The sequence below is a fragment of the Lucilia sericata genome, unplaced genomic scaffold (genome assembly GCF_015586225.1).
Source record: "Lucilia sericata isolate MDLA Ls3-8-SP2 unplaced genomic scaffold, ASM1558622v1 Contig000413F_arrow, whole genome shotgun sequence".
Lineage (NCBI taxonomy): Eukaryota > Metazoa > Arthropoda > Insecta > Diptera > Calliphoridae > Lucilia > Lucilia sericata.
In genome coordinates, this window is record NW_023994431.1 from 206,921 (window position 1) to 227,532 (window position 20,612).

Sequence of the window (20,612 nt, forward strand, 5' to 3'; positions counted from 1 at the left end):
ACCTTAAAGAAACTAAAAAGCCCATTAACTTCGCTAAAACACGTTTAAATTGAAAAATAGGCTTATTTTGTGATCACTCATATTCCCCTTCAAAAATCGATATTTTGCCTGAAACCTTGAAGAAACTTAAAACCCTAATAACGTCGTTAAAACACGTTTAAATTGAAAAATAAGCTTATTTTGTGATCACACATATTCCTCTTCAAAAATCGATATTTTGACCGAAAACTTTAAAGAAACTTAAAGCCCTTATAACTTCGTTAAAACACGTTTAAATTGAAAAATAAGCTTATTTTGTGATCACTCATATTCCCCCTCAAAAATCGATATTTTGACCGAAAACCTTGAAGAAACTTAAAACCCCTATAACTTCGTTAAAACACGTTGAAATTGAAAAATAAGCTTATTTTGTGATCACTCATATTCCTCCTCAAAAATCAATATTTTGGCCGAAAACTAGGCTTATTTTGTGATCACTCATATTCCCCCTCAAAAATCGATATTTTGGCCGAAAACCTTGAAGAAACTTAAAGCCCTTATAACTTCGTTAAAACACGTTTAAATTGAAAAATAGGCTTATTTTGTGATCACTCATATTCCCCCTCAAAAATCGATATTTTGGCCGAAAACCTTGAAGAAACTTAAATCGCTTATAACTTCGTTAAAACACGTTTAAATTGAAAAATAAGCTTATTTTGTGATCACTCATATTTCCCTTCAAAAATCGATATTTTGACTGAAAACCTTGAAGAAACTTAAAACCCTAATAACGTCGTTAAAACACGTTTAAATTGAAAAATAAGCTTATATTGTGATCACTCATATTCCTCTTCAAAAATCGATATTTTGACCGAAAACCTTGAAGAAACTTAAATCGCTTATAACTTCGTTAAAACACGTTTAAATTGAAAAATAAACTTATTTTGTGATCACTCATATTCCCCTTCAAAAATCGATATTTTGATCGAAAACCTTGAAGAAACTTAAATCGCTTATAACTTCGTTAAAACACGTTTAAATTGAAAAATAAGCTTATTTTGTGATCACTCATATTCCCCTTCAAAAATCGATATTTTGATCGAAAACCTTGAAGAAACTTATATCGCTTATAACTTCGTTAAAACACGTTTAAATTGAAAAATAAGCTTATTTTGTGATCACTCATATTCCCCTTCAAAAATCGGTATTTTGACCGAAAACCTTGAAGAAACTTAAATCGCTTATAACTTCGTTTAAAACACGTTTAAATTGAAAAATAAGCTTATTTTGTGATCACTCATATTCCCCTTCAAAAATCGATATTTTGATCGAAAACCTTGAAGAAACTTAAATCGCTTATAACTTCGTTAAAACACGTTTAAATTGAAAAATAAGCTTATTTTGTGATCACTCATATTCCTCCTCAAAAATCGATATTTTGGCCGAAAACCTTGAAGAAACTTAAATCGCTTATAACTTCGTTAAAACACGTTTAAATTGAAAAAATAAGCTTATTTTGTGATCATTCATATTCCCCCTCAAAAATCGATATTTTGGCCGAAAACCTTGAAGAAACTTAAATCGCTTATAACTTCGTTAAAACACGTTTAAATTGAAAAATAAGCTTATTTTGTGATCACTCATATTTCCTTTCAAAAATCGATATTTTGACTGAAAACCTTGAAGAAACTTAAAACCCTAATAACGTCGTTAAAACACGTTTAAATTGAAAAATAAGCTTATATTGTGATCACTCATATTCCTCTTCAAAAATCGATATTTTGACCGAAAACCTTGAAGAAACTTAAAACGCTTATAACTTCGTTAAAACACGTTTAAATTGAAAATTAAGCTTATTTTGTGATCACTCATATTCCCCTCAAAAATCTATATATTGACCGAAAACCTTGAAGAAACTTAAAACCCTTATAACTTCGTTAAAACACGTTTATAAGCTTATTTTGTGATCACTCATATTCCCCTTCAAAATTCGATATTTTGACCGAGAACCTTGAAGAAACTTAAAACCCTTATAACTTCGTTAAAACTCGTTTAAATTGAAAAAGAAGCTTATTTTGTTTGTAATACGAACATAAAAATATATATGAAAATAAATAGTTAAGTTAAGAGTTAAGTATATATTATGACAATAGCTTTAATAATAGGTATATTAAAAAAACAAATGATTGACAACCCAGCTAAAAATCAACCAAAGAAGTGAAAATCTAAATAAGCATTTAAATATTTATTTACATATGTATGTATATGTGCATATAAGTAACTTTGGTGGTTCAGCATCATCCAAACATTTAAAGAGTTTTTTATTTAGGAAAAATTTCATATTACTTTTTGAAATTAAAATATTTAACAAAATTGGAAAAAAAAATTCGGAATCCGCACTTTTGTTATAAATTTATATATATTTTACTTCTTTTGCGATGAAAATTTCCTCTTGTAGCGATTAAAATATGATTCTTTAGGAGGCCCTTTAAATTTTTACTGGGCATAGAAAAGACATAGTGATAGTCCGTCTGTCTATGTATATGAAGAAAATATAGTAAAAAAGTGCAAACATTAGCAGGTGATTGTGACAGAATGATAACTTATTCACATTCTTGCTGCAGAAAACAATGGTAGACAAATGTACATTACTTTAAAAATGTTAAGAATTTACACACCTATATACATATATGTATAAGGTATATATATATGTATACATATGTATGTACATCATATATTTTTATGATTATAAAGTGTCATAAAAATCAAAAGTGACTTTTAAACAACAGCATAAAGAAGAACAACTAAAGCAACAAAGAATAAATGTATTATAATAAAAAGCAGTGATGGGCAACAAACACACAAAACTATGAAATAATTTATAGTTACATACAGGTGTATTTTCAGACGGTCTTTTTTTACTAAGGCATAATTTAAAATAGATGCCCATTACTGTTATAAAGCACAAAAACAGTCTAAAACTGAAAATAGGCTCATGAAACTAACAATATGAGTTAAGAGAAAATAAAAAATAATCCTTAAGCAAAATGCAGAACACAGCAAAATTTTACAACTATAATAATAAACGACATCATTGTTGTCTTCATAATCATCACCATAATCATTCTGTAGTCTTTATTGTTGTCACCATCCATGTCCTCTACATTTCGTTGTTAAAGTCCTGACAAGGGAAAAAAGTTTCAAATATTGGTCGTATAGTTAAAAGTCGGCACTTTGTAGGAAAATTGAAGGAAAATGTTCTGGTTATTTACATACATACGCACACACACAATGACAAGCAAAACCCCTTAAACATTTCTTAATTAATGAAGTGGATATGTTGACTAACTAACTAACTAACTAACTAACTAACTAACTAACTAACTACTAACTAACTAACTAACTAACTACTAACTAACTAACTAACTAACTACTACTAACTAACTAACTAACTACTAACTAACTACTAACTAACTAACTACTAACTAACTAACTAACTAACTACCTACTAACTAACTAACTACTAACTAACTACTAACTAACTAACTAACTACTAACTAACTAACTAACTAACTAACTAACTAACTAACTAACTACTAACTAACTAACTAACTAACTAACTAACTAACTAACTAACTAACTAACTACTAACTAACTACTAACTAACTAACTAACTAACTAACTAACTAACTAACTAACTACTAACTAACTAACTAACTAACTAACTACTAACTAACTACTAACTAACTAACTACCTAACTAACTAACTAACTAACTAACTAACTAACTACTAACTAACTACTAACTAACTAACTACTAACTACTACTACTAACTAACTAACTAACTAACTAACTACTAACTAAACTAACTACTAACTAACTAACTAACTAACTACTAACTAACTACTAACTAACTAACTAACTAACTAACTAACTAACTAACTAACTAACTAACTAACTAACTAACTAACTAACTAACTACTAACTAACTAACTAACTACTAACTAACTAACTAACTAACTAACTAACTAACTAACTAACTAACTAACTAACTAACAACTAACTAACTAACTAACTAACTAACTAACTAACTAACTAACTAACTAACTACTAACTAACTAACTAACTAACTAACTAACTAACTAACTAACTAACTAACTAACTAACTAACTAACTAACTAACTAACTAACTAACTACTAACTAACTAACTAACTAACTAACTAACTACTAACTAACTAACTAACTAACTAACTAACTAACTAACTAACTAACTAACTACTAACTAACTAACTAACTAACTAACTAACTAACTAACTAACTACTAACTAACTAACTACTACTACTAACTAACTAACTAACTAACTAACTAACTACTAACTAACTAACTAACTAACTAACTAACTAACTAACTAACTAACTAACTAACTAACTAACTAACTAACTAACTAACTAACTAACTACGAATTTTCCAATCGAGGATTTCATACCCAGAAAATATCACTCCCAAGATATTTCGATCTAATTTCGGTGTCCACTCAGATTACGTACCATCATACTAACCCCAGACTTGCTCATTTTGAGGAGACATCTTGTCCTGCCTCTCGTTAGGGTCACCTTATAGGAAGTTTGTGTTCCAAGAGTTAGTTAGTCATTCAACAACCCTAAGCCTATTGAGTTAATTCATCGCATGGTTCGGAAGCTATATTCAGGTTACTTCTAAGATTTTCGTGAGCAAATCGAGAATAGTAAAACATAACATATGGATGTTCTTTCTGATTTATAAAATGAAGACAGTGTGGAGCATTGTCCCGTTCGAATCTACGTAATCTATACTTTATTAACCTCGCTATTGTATAAGTATGTTTCACGTACATTGTTTTTTTTTTGCAGTTTCGATTATTTTTGGTATTAAATGCACACTGTGTACCAGATGGCCAAATAGTTATTTTCGACATTTCCATTATATAGCAAAACAAATTCTCATTTTCACTTGATCTCACTTTGTAGGCAAATACTGCGGTTATTGTTTTCTACATAAATTATTTTGCAATTTGAATATTATAAAATGTTTTTGCGAAAGAAAAAATTGTGAGATATTTTTATAAAAAAACAAAAGTTGAAATGGTTATGAAATATTTCTATAGAAAGAAAAAATTGTTAAGTTTTTATACCAACACAAAACGCAGTAACCTTTGCGAGTAAACAAAAGTTTTAAAATGTATTTCGCTTTGCGAGGCCAAAAACAAAATGTAGTTTTTTTGTTTAAAGAAAAAAATACATCTTTTTCAATTCACTTTTCACTATTTATTTAGTATAAAGGTACTTGTTTCTGTAGCATTTAACTTTATGAGTTTGCTAGTGTTCTTTGTTAAAGCTCCACAAAGTATGCTACATAAAATGTAAATAATAGTATGCCTTAGGGTATACAATGATATTTTCTTCTTCGGTAACTTTTATCGAGCTCCCTCCGCTTGTCTTTCACTCTTTTGCGTGTGCATGTGTATGTACTTTACAGCTACAATTACAAATATAAGTGTGAGTGTAAAGTAGTTTTACTAAATTTAGATTTTCTATTTCTCATCTTGACTTGAGTGTTGGTGTCTATGTTTGGCGACTTGGTCGTGGGTGGGGTGGAGTGTTTATTGCGTTTTCTTTTTTTCTTTGGATACTCTAGAGGTATAAAATTATTTTCTTGTTGTTAATATAACACAAGGAAATTTCCACTTAATAAAATAATGACAGTGATTTTCATATATAAACAACCTTGTATTCACAACACTAACTGAGGTGTCATTAAATTTATGAAATAAAATTACGAATACTGCTGTTGTAGTATTTCAAACATTATCACTGTTATTAAAAGGAAAGGGAAATGTTTTAGAAATTTATCTTTTGGAAATACAATATGAGTATATTAGGTTCAAATAGAGAATTCTTAGAATGTTGTAGTTTTAAGCAAAAAGGTCTTTGAAATTCCCAATTGCTTTTAATTAAAGTTTTCAATGGAAAAGGACAAGTGAATGTTTAAGATATTCTTGAATTTTAAAATAAAATTCGAAGAAGAATCTAAAAGCTAAGTCCTTCAATAGACCAATCCTAATAGTATTCAATAGATTAATTCTAATTTTTTTAAACTGTATTATTATGGATATCAAAACGAGTTTTATGTGCATAAGAATGATTTTAAAGCTTATTACTCGAGCTAAGCCTCAAGTTAAAATTTTTGTTTAAATGATTGCTGTAGTATTTATATTTATAAGCAATATATTTACATTTCTTTTGTTCCAGATGGTGGCGACTGATGAAAATGCTTCCACACAAAACACCACAGATACTGGAGGCACATTCGGCAAACTAAAACAGACACTTTCATCCTCACTCTTAACGGCACAGGATCGAGGTGAGTATTAAATTAAATTTAAAGCAAAAAAATCATAGAAGCAAAAGGGTCCATAAAGAATTGATACGGGTAAAGTCTGGTCTATAGTGTAGTCTACAGTCTAGTCTACAGTCTAGTCTACAGTCTAGTCTAAGTCTAGTCTATAGTCTATTATAGTCCTAGTCTATAGTCTAGTCTATAGTCTAGTCTATAGTCTAGTCTATAGTCTAGTCATAGTCTAGTCCTATAGTCTAGTCTATAGTCTAGTCTATAGTCTAGTCTATAGTCTAGTCTATAGTCTAGTCTAGTCTAGTCTATAGTCTAGTCATAGTCTAGTCTATAGTCTAGTCGATAGTCTAGTCTATAGTCCTAGTCCTATAGTCTAGTCTATAGTCTAGTCTATTCAAGTCTAGTCTATAGTCTAGTCTATAGTCTAGTCTATAGTCTAGTCTATAGTCTAGTCTATAGTCTAGTCTATAGTCTAGTCTATAGTCTAGTCTATAGTCTAGTCTATAGTCTAGTCTATAGTCTAGTCTATAGTCTAGTCTATAGTCTAGTCTATAGTCTAGTCTATAGTCTAGTCTATAGTCTAGTCTATAGTCTAGTCTATAGTCTAGTCTATAGTCTAGTCTATAGTCTAGTCTAGTGAGTAGTCTAGTCTATAGTCTAGTCTATAGTCTAGTCTATAGTCTAGTCTATAGTCTAGTCTATAGTCTAGTCTATAGTCTAGTCTATAGTCTAGTCTATAGTCTAGTCTATAGTCTAGTCTATAGTCTAGTCTATAGTCTAGTCTATAGTCTAGTCTATAAGTCTAGTCTATAGTCTAGTCAATAGTCCTAGTCTATAGTCTAGTCTATAGTCTAGTCATAGTCTAGTCTATGTCTAGTCTATAGTCTAGTCTATAGTCTAGTCTATAGTCTAGTCTATAGTCTAGTCTATAGTCTAGTCTATAGTCTAGTCTATAGTCTAGTCTAGTCTATAGTCTAGTCTATAGTCTAGTCTATAGTCTAGTCTATAGTCTAGTCTATAGTCTAGTCTATAGTCTAGTCTATAGTCTAGTCTATAGTCTAGTGTATAGTCTAGTCAATAGTCTAATCAATAGTCTAGTCTATAGTCTAGTCTATAGTCTAGTCTATAGTCTAGTCTATAGTCTAGTCTATAGTCTAGTCTATAGTCTAGTCTATAGTCTAGTCTATAGTCTAGTCTATAGTCTAGTCTATAGTCTAGTCTATAGTCTAGTCTATAGTCTAGTCTATAATCTAGTCTATAGTCTAGTCTATAGTCTAGTCTAGTCTATCCATAGTCTAGTCTATAGTCTAGTCTATAGTCTAGTCTATAGTCTAGTCTATAGTCTAGTCTATAGTCTAGTCTATAGTCTAGTCTATAGTCTAGTCTATAGTCTAGTCTATAGTCTAGTCTATAGTCTAGTCTATATAGTCTAGTCTATAGTCTAGTCTATAGTCTAGTCTATAGTCTAGTCTATAGTCTAGTCTATAGTCTAGTCTATAGTCTAGTCTATAGTCTAGTCTATAGTCTAGTCTATAGTCTAGTCTATAGTCTAGTCTATAGTCTAGTCTATAGTCTAGTCTATAGTCTAGTCTATAGTCTAGTCTATAGTCTAGTCTATAGTCTAGTCTATAGTCTAGTCTATAGTCTAGTCTAGTCTAGTCTAGTCTATAGTCTAGTCTATAGTCTAGTCTATAGTCTAGTCTATAGTCTAGTCTATAGTCTAGTCTATAGTCTAGTCTATAGTCTAGACTATAGTCTAGTCTATAGTCTAGACTATAGTCTAGTCTATAGTCCAGTCTATAGTCTAGTCTATAGTCTAGTCTATAGTCTAGTCTATAGTCTAGTCTATAGTCTAGTCTATAGTCTAGTCTATAGTCTAGTCTATAGTCTAGTCTATAGTCTAGTCTATAGTCTAGTCTATAGTCTAGTCTATAGTCTACTCTAGTCTATAGTCTAGTCTAGTCTTAGTCTAGTCTAGTCTAGTCTAGTCTAGTCTAGTCTAGTCTAGTCTAGTCTATAGTCTAGTCTATAGTCTAGTCTATAGTCTAGTCTATAGTCTAGTCTCTAGTCTAGTCTATAGTCTAGTCTATAGTCTAGTCTATAGTCTAGTCTATAGTCTAGTCTATAGTCTAGTCTATAGTCTAGTCTATAGTCTAGTCTATAGTCTAGTCTATAGTCTAGTCTATAGTCTAGTCTATAGTCTAGTCTATAGTCTAGTCTATAGTCTAGTCTATAGTCTAGTCTATAGTCTAGTCTATAGTCTAGTCTAGTCTATAGTCTAGTCTATAGTCTAGTCTAGTCTATAGTCTAGTCTATAGTCTAGTCTATAGTCTAGTCTATAGTCTAGTCTGTATTCTAGTCTATAGTCTAGTCTATAGTCTAGTATATAGTCTAGTCTAGGTCATAGTCTAGTCTATAGTCTAGTCTATAGTCTAGTATATAGTCTAGTCTAGTCTAGTCTAGTCTATAGTCTAGTCTATAGTCTAGTCTAGTCTATAGTCTAGTCTATAGTCTAGTCTATAGTCTAGTCTATAGTCTAGTCTATAGTCTAGTCTATAGTCTAGTCTATAGTCTAGTCTATAGTCTAGTCTATAGTCTAGTCTATAGTCTAGTCTATAGTCTAGTCTATAGTCTAGTCTATAGTCTAGTCTATAGTCTAGTCTATAGTCTAGTCTATAGTCTAGTCTATAGTCTAGTCTATAGTCTAGTCTATAGTCTAGTCTATAGTCTAGTCTATAGTCTAGTCTATAGTCTAGTCTATAGTCTAGTCTATAGTCTAGTCTATAGTCTAGTCTATAGTCTAGTCTATAGTCTAGTCTATAGTCTAATCTATAGTCTAGTCTATAGTCTCGTCTGTAGACTCGTCTGTAGACTAGTTTATAGTCTATTATATGGTCTCGTCTATAGTCTAGTTTAAAGTCTAGTTTATTTTCTAGTTGACGTATTTTTGATACTCTATATGGAATAGATATTGCCTATTTAATATTTTAAAAAATTGTGTTAAAGTAATGGCCCTGATGAATATCCAACCTTTATTTTTCTTCAATTATTTATTGACTTTTGCTATTTCGTTTGTCTAATTATATTCTTTTGTTTGAAATCAGCTTCATTGATACCTTTTCGCTTGAACATGCTAATGGATTAATCATGTAGAAATCAATTAAAAAATCAATAAATATAATTATTAGCACATACATTAGTAATTCGTTTGAATATTTAGTACATGTGCAGCTGAAGTAAAGCACTTAGATGAAAGTGCCAAGTGTTTTAACAAATTTGTAGATTAAGTACAGATTTTCATTCGAAATTGTTTACTTGGCGTATGAGTATTTTTGTTAATTAAAAAATACTCATACGTATCGGAAAGCGCATGTTAACAAAAATTTTCAGTCTGCAGTTTATGTTAACAAAAGTATATATCAAATTATTGTTTGGGCCACTCTAATGGCAATAGTTAGAACAGTACGAATATTCAAAAAGATAAAAACTGCCAAATAAATGATATTTTATGAAATTAAAGTTTTCTCAATACACCTGCAACTTTTCTAACTGAAAATTACTACTGTTCTGTTAGCTTTTAATAATATAACTCCAAGTGTTTGCTAGATTGTATCTCTTAGTTTTAATGATTAAAAATTGCTGTTATATGTGACAACTAAAAATAGCATGCCCGGACATGTCTTTGCTCTAATTTTATAAATTTCCTTCCAACACCTAAATCATTCTTATTACTTTTTTTGCCAATATCTATTTAACAAAAACTTTTATAATATAAGATAGTTTCAAAGTATTAGGAAAATGGTAAACTTTTTTACGATTCAGCAAATATCTAGTAAATTTTGTAAAAATAACAAATATCTACCTGACTGCCACCTTTACGATAAAAGGCAGAACCTATGAGAGTGTAAAATATATTAGAAAGAAAGAGAGAAAAATATACAGAAAATAATTTGTTAAAGTACCTGACTATGAATTTTCAACGAAGTGGAAGTAATAAGTGGGATAGATTTTAAAGTTACCGAATGAGGGAAAGTTTATGTAATTCCCATAACATGTAGAGAAAGTGGCTGTGTTCATATCGAAAGTGTTAATTCCATACTGCAAACCTATTCCGTGAAATGTTATTATATTTCTTAATTACAGAAATCATAAAAGATTTTCCAGATAATAAGTCCTGAATAATGATTGAATAAAGATTTCAAATGGCATTTAACACAATTTTAAATGTGAATTTGTACAAAGGAACTTATATCGAAACATTGAATTGTGGTGATAGTTCCTAGCATTTAACTTTGTTATGCAGCTGACACAACGACAGACAAACCAACAAAATGCATTTATATTTACGACTGTTGTAAAATACACACCCATCCAAAAGTACAAATGACAGATAAAGGGTGTATTTTTCAAGAGAATCGATGTATTGTATAGTGTAAATTCTATTGTATACTCTTGTGTATAGTTTAGTTTACAGTCTAGTCTATAGCCTAGTATATACTCTAGTGTATAGTCCAGTCTATATTCTAGTGTATATAGTCTAGTCATAGTCTAATCTATGGTCTAGTCTATAGTCTAATTTGTAGTCTCGTCTATAGTTTAGTTTATAATCTAGTGTATGATGTAGTGTATAGGCTGGTCTATAGTCTAGTGTATAATATAGTTTAAAGTCTAGTGTATAATTTAGTGTATAGTCTACATGTACAGTCTAAAGTATAACCTAGTGTATAATTATGTTTATGATGTTGTGTTTTGTTGGTCCATAGACTAGCCTATAGTCTAGTCTATAGTCTATTCTAGACTACAGTCTAGTATACAGTCTAGTCTACAGTCTAGTCTATAGTCTAGTCTATGGTCTAGTCTATAGACTTGTCTATAATCCAGTGTATAATCTTGTGTATAGTCTAGGGTATAGTCTAGTCAATAATTTAGTGTATGATGCAGTGTATAGTTTAGTCTATACTCTAGTATATAGTCTAGTGTAAAACCTAGTTTATAGTCTAGAGTATAATCAAGTGTATAGTCTAGTGAATACTTTTGTGTACAGTCTAGTTTATAGTCTAGTGTATAATCTAGTGTACAGTTTACTCTATAGTTTCGTCTATAGTCTTGTATATAGTCTAGTCTATAATCTAGCCTATAGTCTACTCTATTGTGTAGTCTATAGTCTAGTCTATAGTCTAGTCGATAGTCTAGTCTATAGTCTAGTATATAGTCTAGTCTATTGTCTAGTCTATAGTCTAGTCTATAGTATATTCTACAGTCTGGTCTATAGTCTAGTCGATAGTCTAGTCGGTAGTCTAGTCTATAGTATAGTCCATAGTCAAGTCCCATAGTTTAGTCTATAGTATAGTCTATAGTATAGTCTATAGTCTAGTCCAAAGTCTAGTCTACAGTCTATTCTATGGTCTAGTCTATAGTCTAGTCTATAGTCTAGTCTAGTCTAGTCTATAGTCTAGTCTAGTATAGTCTATAGTCTAGTCTATAGTCTAGTCTATAGTCTAGTCTATAGTCTAGTCTATAGTCTAGTCTATAGTCTAGTCTATAGTCTAGTCTATAGTCTAGTTTATAGTCTAGTCTATAGTCTAGTCTATAGTCTAGTCTATAGTCTAGTCTATAGTCTAGTCTATAGTCTAGTCTATAGTCTAGTCTATAGTCTAGTCTATAGTCTAGTCTATAGTCTAGTCTATAGTCTAGTCTATAGTCTAGTCTATAGTCTAGTCTATAGTCTAGTCTATAGTCTAGTCTATAGTCTAGTATATAGTCTAGTCTGTAGTCTAGTCTATAGTCTAGTCTATAGTCTAGTCTATAGTCTAGTCTATAGTCTAGTCTAAAGTCTAGTATATAGTCTAGTATATAGTCTAGTCTATAGTCTAGTCTATAGTCTAGTCTATATAGTCTAGTCTATAGTCTCTTCTATATAGTCCAGTCTATAGTCTAGTCTATAGTCTAGTCTATAGTTTAGTCTATAGTTTAGTCTATAGTCTAGTCTATAGTCTGGTCTATAGTCTAGTCTATAGTCTAGTCTATAGTCTAGTCTATAGTCTAGTCTATAGTCTAGTCTATAGTCTAGTCTATAGTCTAGTCTATAGTCTAGTCTATAGTCTAGTCTATAGTCTAGTCTATAGTCTAGTCTATAGTCTAGTCTATAGTCTAGTCTATAGTCTAGTCTATAGTCTAGTCTATAGTCTAGTCTATAGTCTAGTCTATAGTCTAGTCTATAGTCTAGTCTATAGTCTAGTCTATAGTCTAGTCTATAGTCTAGTCTATAGTCTAGTCTATAGTCTAGTCTATAGTCTAGTCTATAGTCTAGTCTATAGTCTAGTCTATAGTCTAGTCTATAGTCTAGTCTGTAGTCTAGTCTATAGTCTATTCTAGTCTAGTGTAGTCTAGCCTAGTCTAGTCTATAGTCTAATCTAGTCTATAGTCTAGTCTAAAGTCTAGTGTATAGTCTAGTCTAAAGTCTAGTCCTAGTCTAGTCTATATTCCAGTCAATAGTCTAGCCTATAGTCTAGTCTATAGTCTAGCCTATAGTCTAGTATATAGTGTAGTATACAGTCTAATCTGTAGTCTGGTCCATAGTCTATATTTTACTTAATGTTTAATTTTCACCACAATAGAAAACACCCTACTTTAGCACTCAAGCACGTACTACAGCTGAGAAGAGTCCATATACTAGAAATGCACACCTAGCCACCTACATACATACACACTTCAGTGTTCCTATTTCGTAGGTATGTTGTAGAAACAGAATCCTCATGTGTAAATAGCAAATAGAAAAAGTCACATTTTAAGTACAAACAGAAAATAGTGTACAAGTTTGTGTTACGAGTTTCTGTAACCAGAATTAACCACGTAATTTTTAAATAAATTATAGTATTGTGGGTAAAATATCTGAAAAATAAATATAGTTTGAGTTTAGTTAAATTGTGCATTTGCATGCTCTAACCTGCCAACCTGCTAACAGTTAGAAATCATATTTTGAAATATTTATGGATCTACAATTTCGGGGCTTTTGGGCATTATAATAGACTTGGTTTGGTTCAAAAGTTTCAAAAAACTGTTAAGAATGGTGTTTCTAATAATTACAAAGATGTTTTAAATTTTAATTTAAATTCATACTAGGACTAAGAAAGGGCATCTAAAATTCGTTATTACCTTTCCCTTTATCATTTCTACAAAGATCTCTTGCGCTGGCAATGTGACTATAAATTTCAAGTATTTTTTTCTTTTTCCATTGCTATTTTTTATAATATTTTAAATGAAATATTTTCATACATTTGTGGCCAGTAAAAAGATTATATTTGTGAGTGTTTTTTATATACACGAGTTAAATGCAATTTGTGAGACATGTGTATATGTGAAATACTTCAGAGCAAAGAAAAAAAAAACTGGAACAAAACGTTTAATAAAAGTGGATTTTTAAAAGATAAGGATTTTAGCAATTCACACATAAATATAGTTTTTGGAAAAAATGTTATAGTAAAAACTTATATACACTGAAAATAAACCATGTTTAACTTTAAGAAAAAAAATTGGAACTAATTTTTTCATAATATTAAAGAAAATTTCGTGTATAATACGAAATATTATTTAAGCCCTTGTCTAATTTTACAAAAGTACAAAAAATTTAATTATAATGAAAAACCCTGGGAAAACCTATATTTTCAAAAATATTTCCGATCTCTTGAGATGCTCCAAATTAACTACTAAAACTTGTCACTTTTGCTTAAGAGTAGAGAATAAAATGACTTAAGACAATTTTCATTCAAACATTTTGTGTAAAATTCCTGACAAGGTGTCGTTACTTTAACATGAACTATTAAAAAGTGTTGGCAAGTATGTTTGACTACAGCTATGGATGTTTTTGTTGAAATTTTCCAAAAGTTTTTGGTTAAAACTTACAACAATTTGTATACATCTAAGAAACATCCAATATACCCTGTTACATTAAGGGATACAATTGACTCCTTTCGCAAGTACAATAATTTACAACTGAATCTGGTGTCAAAAAAATTATAAAAATTTACTACAGTTAAGTCGTACAGGAGCATTACAATGATAAAGTGGTTAAAGCTCTGCTCCATTTTAGAGCTTTCGAAATAGTTTGATACCCAGCACTACTAGGTTCTATGTATTATAAATTATGCTTCTAAACACTGCCTAACATCATTAAGCAAACTAATGTTAGGAGCTGCTTATCATCAGGACACCTGTTTCATTTAAAATGAAACTAATGAATGAATGAGACAATTTAAAACAAGAATAATGTTTTATTTAATTTATGAGTGAATGATATTTTAAGTATATTTTACTGTTCTAAGTATGTGGTTTTTCATTTTACTAGCATTTAGTTCTTAGTATATGTACTTTAGAAATTTAACAAGTGACTTTATTCTAACACATAAGTTTTCGAAAGTTTGATTGATTTTCTGTCCATATTACTGCTAGGAATATTGCTTAAGTGTTGAATGTGGTTCGTGTATTTACTTTTGATTTACGACAAAAGTTGAGTATAATTTTGCTGTGACAGTTGGTAGGAAATTGAAAAACTAAAACGATGACATACGTACATATATTACAAAATGAAAGAAATAATAGTTGGATAAATACTATTGCCTATATTTCAGGTGCACAAATAAATTACTAAGAATAGACTATAAAGAAAACTATAGATTATAACATAGACTAGACAATAGATTAACTGTAGTCTAAACTATAGATTTAACTATAGACTATAAACAAGCTATAGACTATAGACTAGACTATAGACCTAGACTATAGACTAGACTATAGACTAGACTATAGACTAGACTATAGACTAGACTATAGACTAGACTATAGACTAGACTATAGACTAGACTATAGACTAGACTATACACTAGACTATAGACTAGACTATAGACTTAGACTATAGACTAGACTATAGACTAGACTATAGACTAGACTATAGACTAGACTATAGACTAGACTATAGACTAGACTATAGACTAGACTATAGACTAGACTATAGACTAGACTATAGACTAGACTATAGACTAGACTATAGACTAGACTATAGACTAGACTATAGACTAGACTATAGACTAGACTATAGACTAGACTATAGACTAGACTATAGACTAGACTATAGACTAGACTATAGACTAGACTATAGACTAGACTATAGACTAGACTATAGACTAGACTATAGACTAGACTATAGACTAGACTATAGACTAGACTATAGACTAGACTATAGACTAGACTATAGACTAGACTATAGACTAGACTATAGACTAGACTATAGACTAGACTATAGACTAGACTATAGACTAGACTATAGACTAGACTATAGACTAGACTATAGACTAGACTATAGACTAGACTATAGACTAGACTATAGACTATAGAGCTATAGACTAGACTATAGACTAGACTATAGACTAGACTATAGACTAGACTATAGACTAGACTATAGACTAGACTATAGACTAGACTATAGACTAGACTATAGACTAGACTATAGACTAGACTAGACTAGACTATAGACTAGACTATAGACTAGACTATAGACTAGACTATAGACTAGACTATAGACTAGACTATAGACTAGACTATAGACTAGACTATAGACTAGACTATAGACTAGACTATAGACTAGACTATAGACTAGACTATAGACTAGACTATAGACTAGACTATAGACTAGACTATAGACTAGACTATAGACTAGACTATAGACTAGACTATAGACTAGACTATAGACTAGACTATAGACTAAACTATAGACTAGACTATAGACTAGACTATAGACTAGCCTATAGACTAGACTATAGACTAGACTATAGACTAGCCCATAGACTAGACTATAGACTAGACTATAGACTAGACTATAGACTAGACTATAGACTAGACTATAGACTAGACTATAGACTAGACTATAGACTAGACTATAGACTAGACTATAGACTAGACTATAGACTAGACTATAGACTAGACTATAGACTAGACTATAGACTAGACTATAGACTAGACTATAGACTAGACTATAGACTAAGACTACTATAGACTAGACTATAGACTAGACTATAGACTAGACTATAGACTAACTATAGACTAGCTATAGACTAGACTATAGACTAGACTATAGACTAGACTATAGACTAGACTATAGAAGCCTATAGACTAGACTATAGACTAGACTATAGACTAGACTATAGACTAGACTATAGACTAGACTATAGACTAGACTATAGACTAGACTATAGACTAGACTATAGACTAGACTATAGACTAGACTATAGACTAGACTATAGACTAGACTATAGACTAGGACTATAGACTAGACTATAGACTAGACTATAGACTAGACTATAGACTAGACTATAGACTAGACTATAGACTAGACTATAGACTAGACTATAGACTAGACTATAGACTAGACTATAGACTAGACTATAGACTAGACTATAGACTAGACTATAGGACTAGACTATAGACTAGACCTATAGACTAGACTATAGACTAGACTATAGACTAGGACTATAGACTAGACTATAGACTAGACTATAGACTAGACTATAGACTAGACTATAGACTAGACTATAGACTAGACTATAGACTAGACTATAGACTAGACTATAGACTAGATAGACTAGACTATAGACTAGACTATAGACAAGACTATAGACTAGACTATAGACTAGACTATAGACTAGACTATAGACTAGACTATAGACTAGACTATAGACTAGACTATAGACTAGACTATAGACTATAGACTAGACTATAGACTAGACTATAGACTATAGACTATAGACTAGACTATAGACTATAGACTAGACTATAGACTATAGACTAGACTATAGACTAGACTATAGACTAGACTATAGACTATAGACTAGACTATAGACTAGACTATAGACTAGACTATAGACTAGACTATAGACTAGACTATAGACTAGACTATAGACTAGACTATAGACTAGACTATAGACTAGACTATAGACTAGACTATAGACTAGACTATAGACTAGACTATAGACTAGACTATAGACTAGACTATAGACTAGACTATAGACTAGACTATAGACTAGACTATAGACTAGACTATAGACTAGACTATAGACTAGACTATAGACTAGACTATAGACTAGACTATAGACTAGACTATAGACTAGACTATAGACTAGACTATGGACTAGATGGACTAGACTATAGACTAGACTATAGACTAGACTATAGACTAGACTATAGACTAGACTATAGACTAGACTATAGACTAGACTATAGACTAGACTATAGACTAGACTATAGACTAGACTATAGACTAGACTATAGACTAGACTATAGACTAGACTATAGACTAGACTATAGACTAGACTATAGACTAGACTATAGACTAGACTATAGACTAGACTATAGACTAGACTATAGACTAGACTATAGACTAGACTATAGACTAGACTATAGACTAGACTATAGACTAGACTATAGACTAGACTATAGACTAGACTATAGACTAGACTATAGACTAGACTATAGTAGTTTTGTGTGTAATAGCTGTAAAACCGTAGACATAATAAGTGTTCCATTTAACATTAAAATTCAAGCAATCACATGATATACAACAATTCTCAAGTAGATATTTTCTTATTAATGAAATCATTTAGAATCTACTTCATGGTAAATTTAGTTCACTAAGAAAATTTTATACAAATTCAATAACAAAACTACTGAGGTTTTGTTTTCTGCATATAAATTGCAACAATAATATTAGTTTTAACAATTATTTGTAGTCAAGTCATTGCAAAGACTTCATGAAAACTTGGCACAATTGTCGATAACAGAACAGAAGTTTCTTTTCTGGTGATATTCCATTTGTATGTAGAGTCGAAAAACATGGCGTTATAACTTTTATTTAATTTAATTACATTATTCGCTGTTATTCTAAGCAATTTCCCCTTTTTAGATATTTTTATTATTGTCGCTTATTATTATTCCATCAACTATTCTTCCATTCTGTTCAAAAAGCAACTAAGAAGACATTTTCCTTTTCTTTTTTCCTTTTCTAGTGAATAAAATGTCACCACGTCCATCGTTAATACCAACAGATACGGATGCCACTTATGGCAACTATCAACAGCAACAGGATTGCAGCGGCAAATCAAAATAACAACAATAATAATAATACAACAAGTACAACAACGTCAGCGACAAGTGGCAGTATTAGTAGTGGTGGTGGCACTTCAAATTCCTCAAAACAAATACAGAACCCGGACGTCGAGCGGGTGCTTGTCGGGTGTGTTTGAAATCATTTAAACCCGATGACTTCCATAAGACGTGTTTCGAATGCCAGCAGCGTGTGTGTGAAGATTGTGCCAGCTATAGTAAATTGGAGGAAAATGAGGATGCGGTAAGTTGATGATGATGGCGATGTTATTGTTGGATAGTTTTTAATACAAAAGAAATTAAAGGAAAAATTTGCACATAAATGTGGCTTTTAATGGAGTAAATGTAATAAATTTACAAAATGGGTTGGGTATTGTAAAGTGTGGGTTAAATAATAAGGAAGTTGATTTAATTTTTAAAACTAAAGACGATAATTTAAATGACAACTGTGGGTTAAACGAATAAAAACTGTATGCCGACAAGCATTCAAATACTTATAGCTTAATAAGGAGGGCAATGATTTACATTTCAAATATAAATTTCTATAACATTCTGTAGGTTGAATAATTGCTTGTTATCATTAAACATATAACCTACTAGTTGCCTTTGAATACACTGATATCCTATTAAGAACTGCACAGATTGTTTACTTGAAGAGTTTTATCTGATATAAATCTGTAGTTACATATGAAATTCATATTATACTGAATACTTTATTGGTTACAAGTCGTTACCTAGGGTTAACTCGATCGTTGGTAATAATAACTCTTAAACAATGAAATTGTCTAATTCAATTACCAATATTTAGTTAATCAATAACATTAAAAGCTAATTAAATAGTACTAATAATTGTTATTAATTTTTGTGCAACTAAGTACACGTTTTGTTCGTATTAATTTATTATCTAACTTTTACACACTCTTTTTGTACATATCTCATTCTGTAATCAATTCCAAAAATGACGTGTAAACATTAATTTTACTCATGTAAAACAATGTGTAATTTGTATTTGAAGTGGTAACACCTTCTTCGTGTCAGGTGTAAAAAATAAATAAATTATGAAAAGTACGAAGGTCGTTTAAAAGGAATTTTTGATGCCCTTGACTACTGAGTTGTCATGACACGTAAATATGGGGATGATCCAGCAATTTTGAAGAAATTAAATTAAATGTTATATTTGTACTTATAATGCTTAAGTAAGAATGAAGTAGTTAGATAATATTGCATCTAGACCATCTAACTAACTAACTAATACTAACTAACTAACTAACTAACTAACAACTAACTAACTAACTAACTAACTACTAACTAACTAACTAACTAACTACCTAACTAACTAACTAACTAACTAACTAACTAACTACTAACTACTAACTAACTAACTAACTACTAACGAACTTAACTAACTAACTAACTAACTAACTACCTAAACTAACTAACTAACTAACTACTAACTACTACTAACTAACTAACTAACTACTAACTAACTAACTAACTAACTACTAACTAACTACTAACTACTAACTAACTAACTAACTAACTAACTAACTAACTAACTAACTAACTAACTAACTAACTAACTAACTAACTAACTAACTAACTACTACTAACTACTAACTAACTAACACTAACTAACTAACTAACTAACTAACTAACTAACTAACTAACTAACTAACTAACTACTACTAACTAACTAACTAACTAACTAACTAACTACTAACTAACTAACTAACTAACTAACTACTAACTAACTACTAACTAACTACTAACTAACTAACTAACTACTAACTAACTAACTAACTAACTAACTAACTACTACTAACTAACTAACTAACTACTACTAACTAACTAACTAACTAACTAACTAACTAACACTAACTAACTAACTACTAACTAACTAACTAACTAACTAACTACTAACTACTAACAACTAACTAACTAACTAACTACTACTAACTACTAACTACTAACTAACTAACTAACTAACTACTAACTAACTAACTAACTACTAACTAACTAACTAACTAACTAACTAACTAACTAACTAACTACTAACTAACTAACTAACTAACTAACTAACTAACTAACTAACTA

General features: G+C 30.4%; 1 protein-coding gene across 1 annotated transcript in view; it reads left to right on the top strand.

Moving 5' to 3' along the window:
- The window catches only part of LOC119604650 (regulating synaptic membrane exocytosis protein 1), a 204,606-nt gene that overhangs the window by 100,941 nt on the left and 83,053 nt on the right, over nt 1-20,612 (top strand). The window contains 4 exon segments of the mRNA XM_037957411.1: nt 6,269-6,380; nt 18,422-18,501; nt 18,503-18,611; nt 18,614-18,762. Coding sequence (XP_037813339.1) covers nt 6,269-6,380; nt 18,422-18,501; nt 18,503-18,611; nt 18,614-18,762 — 450 coding nt within the window.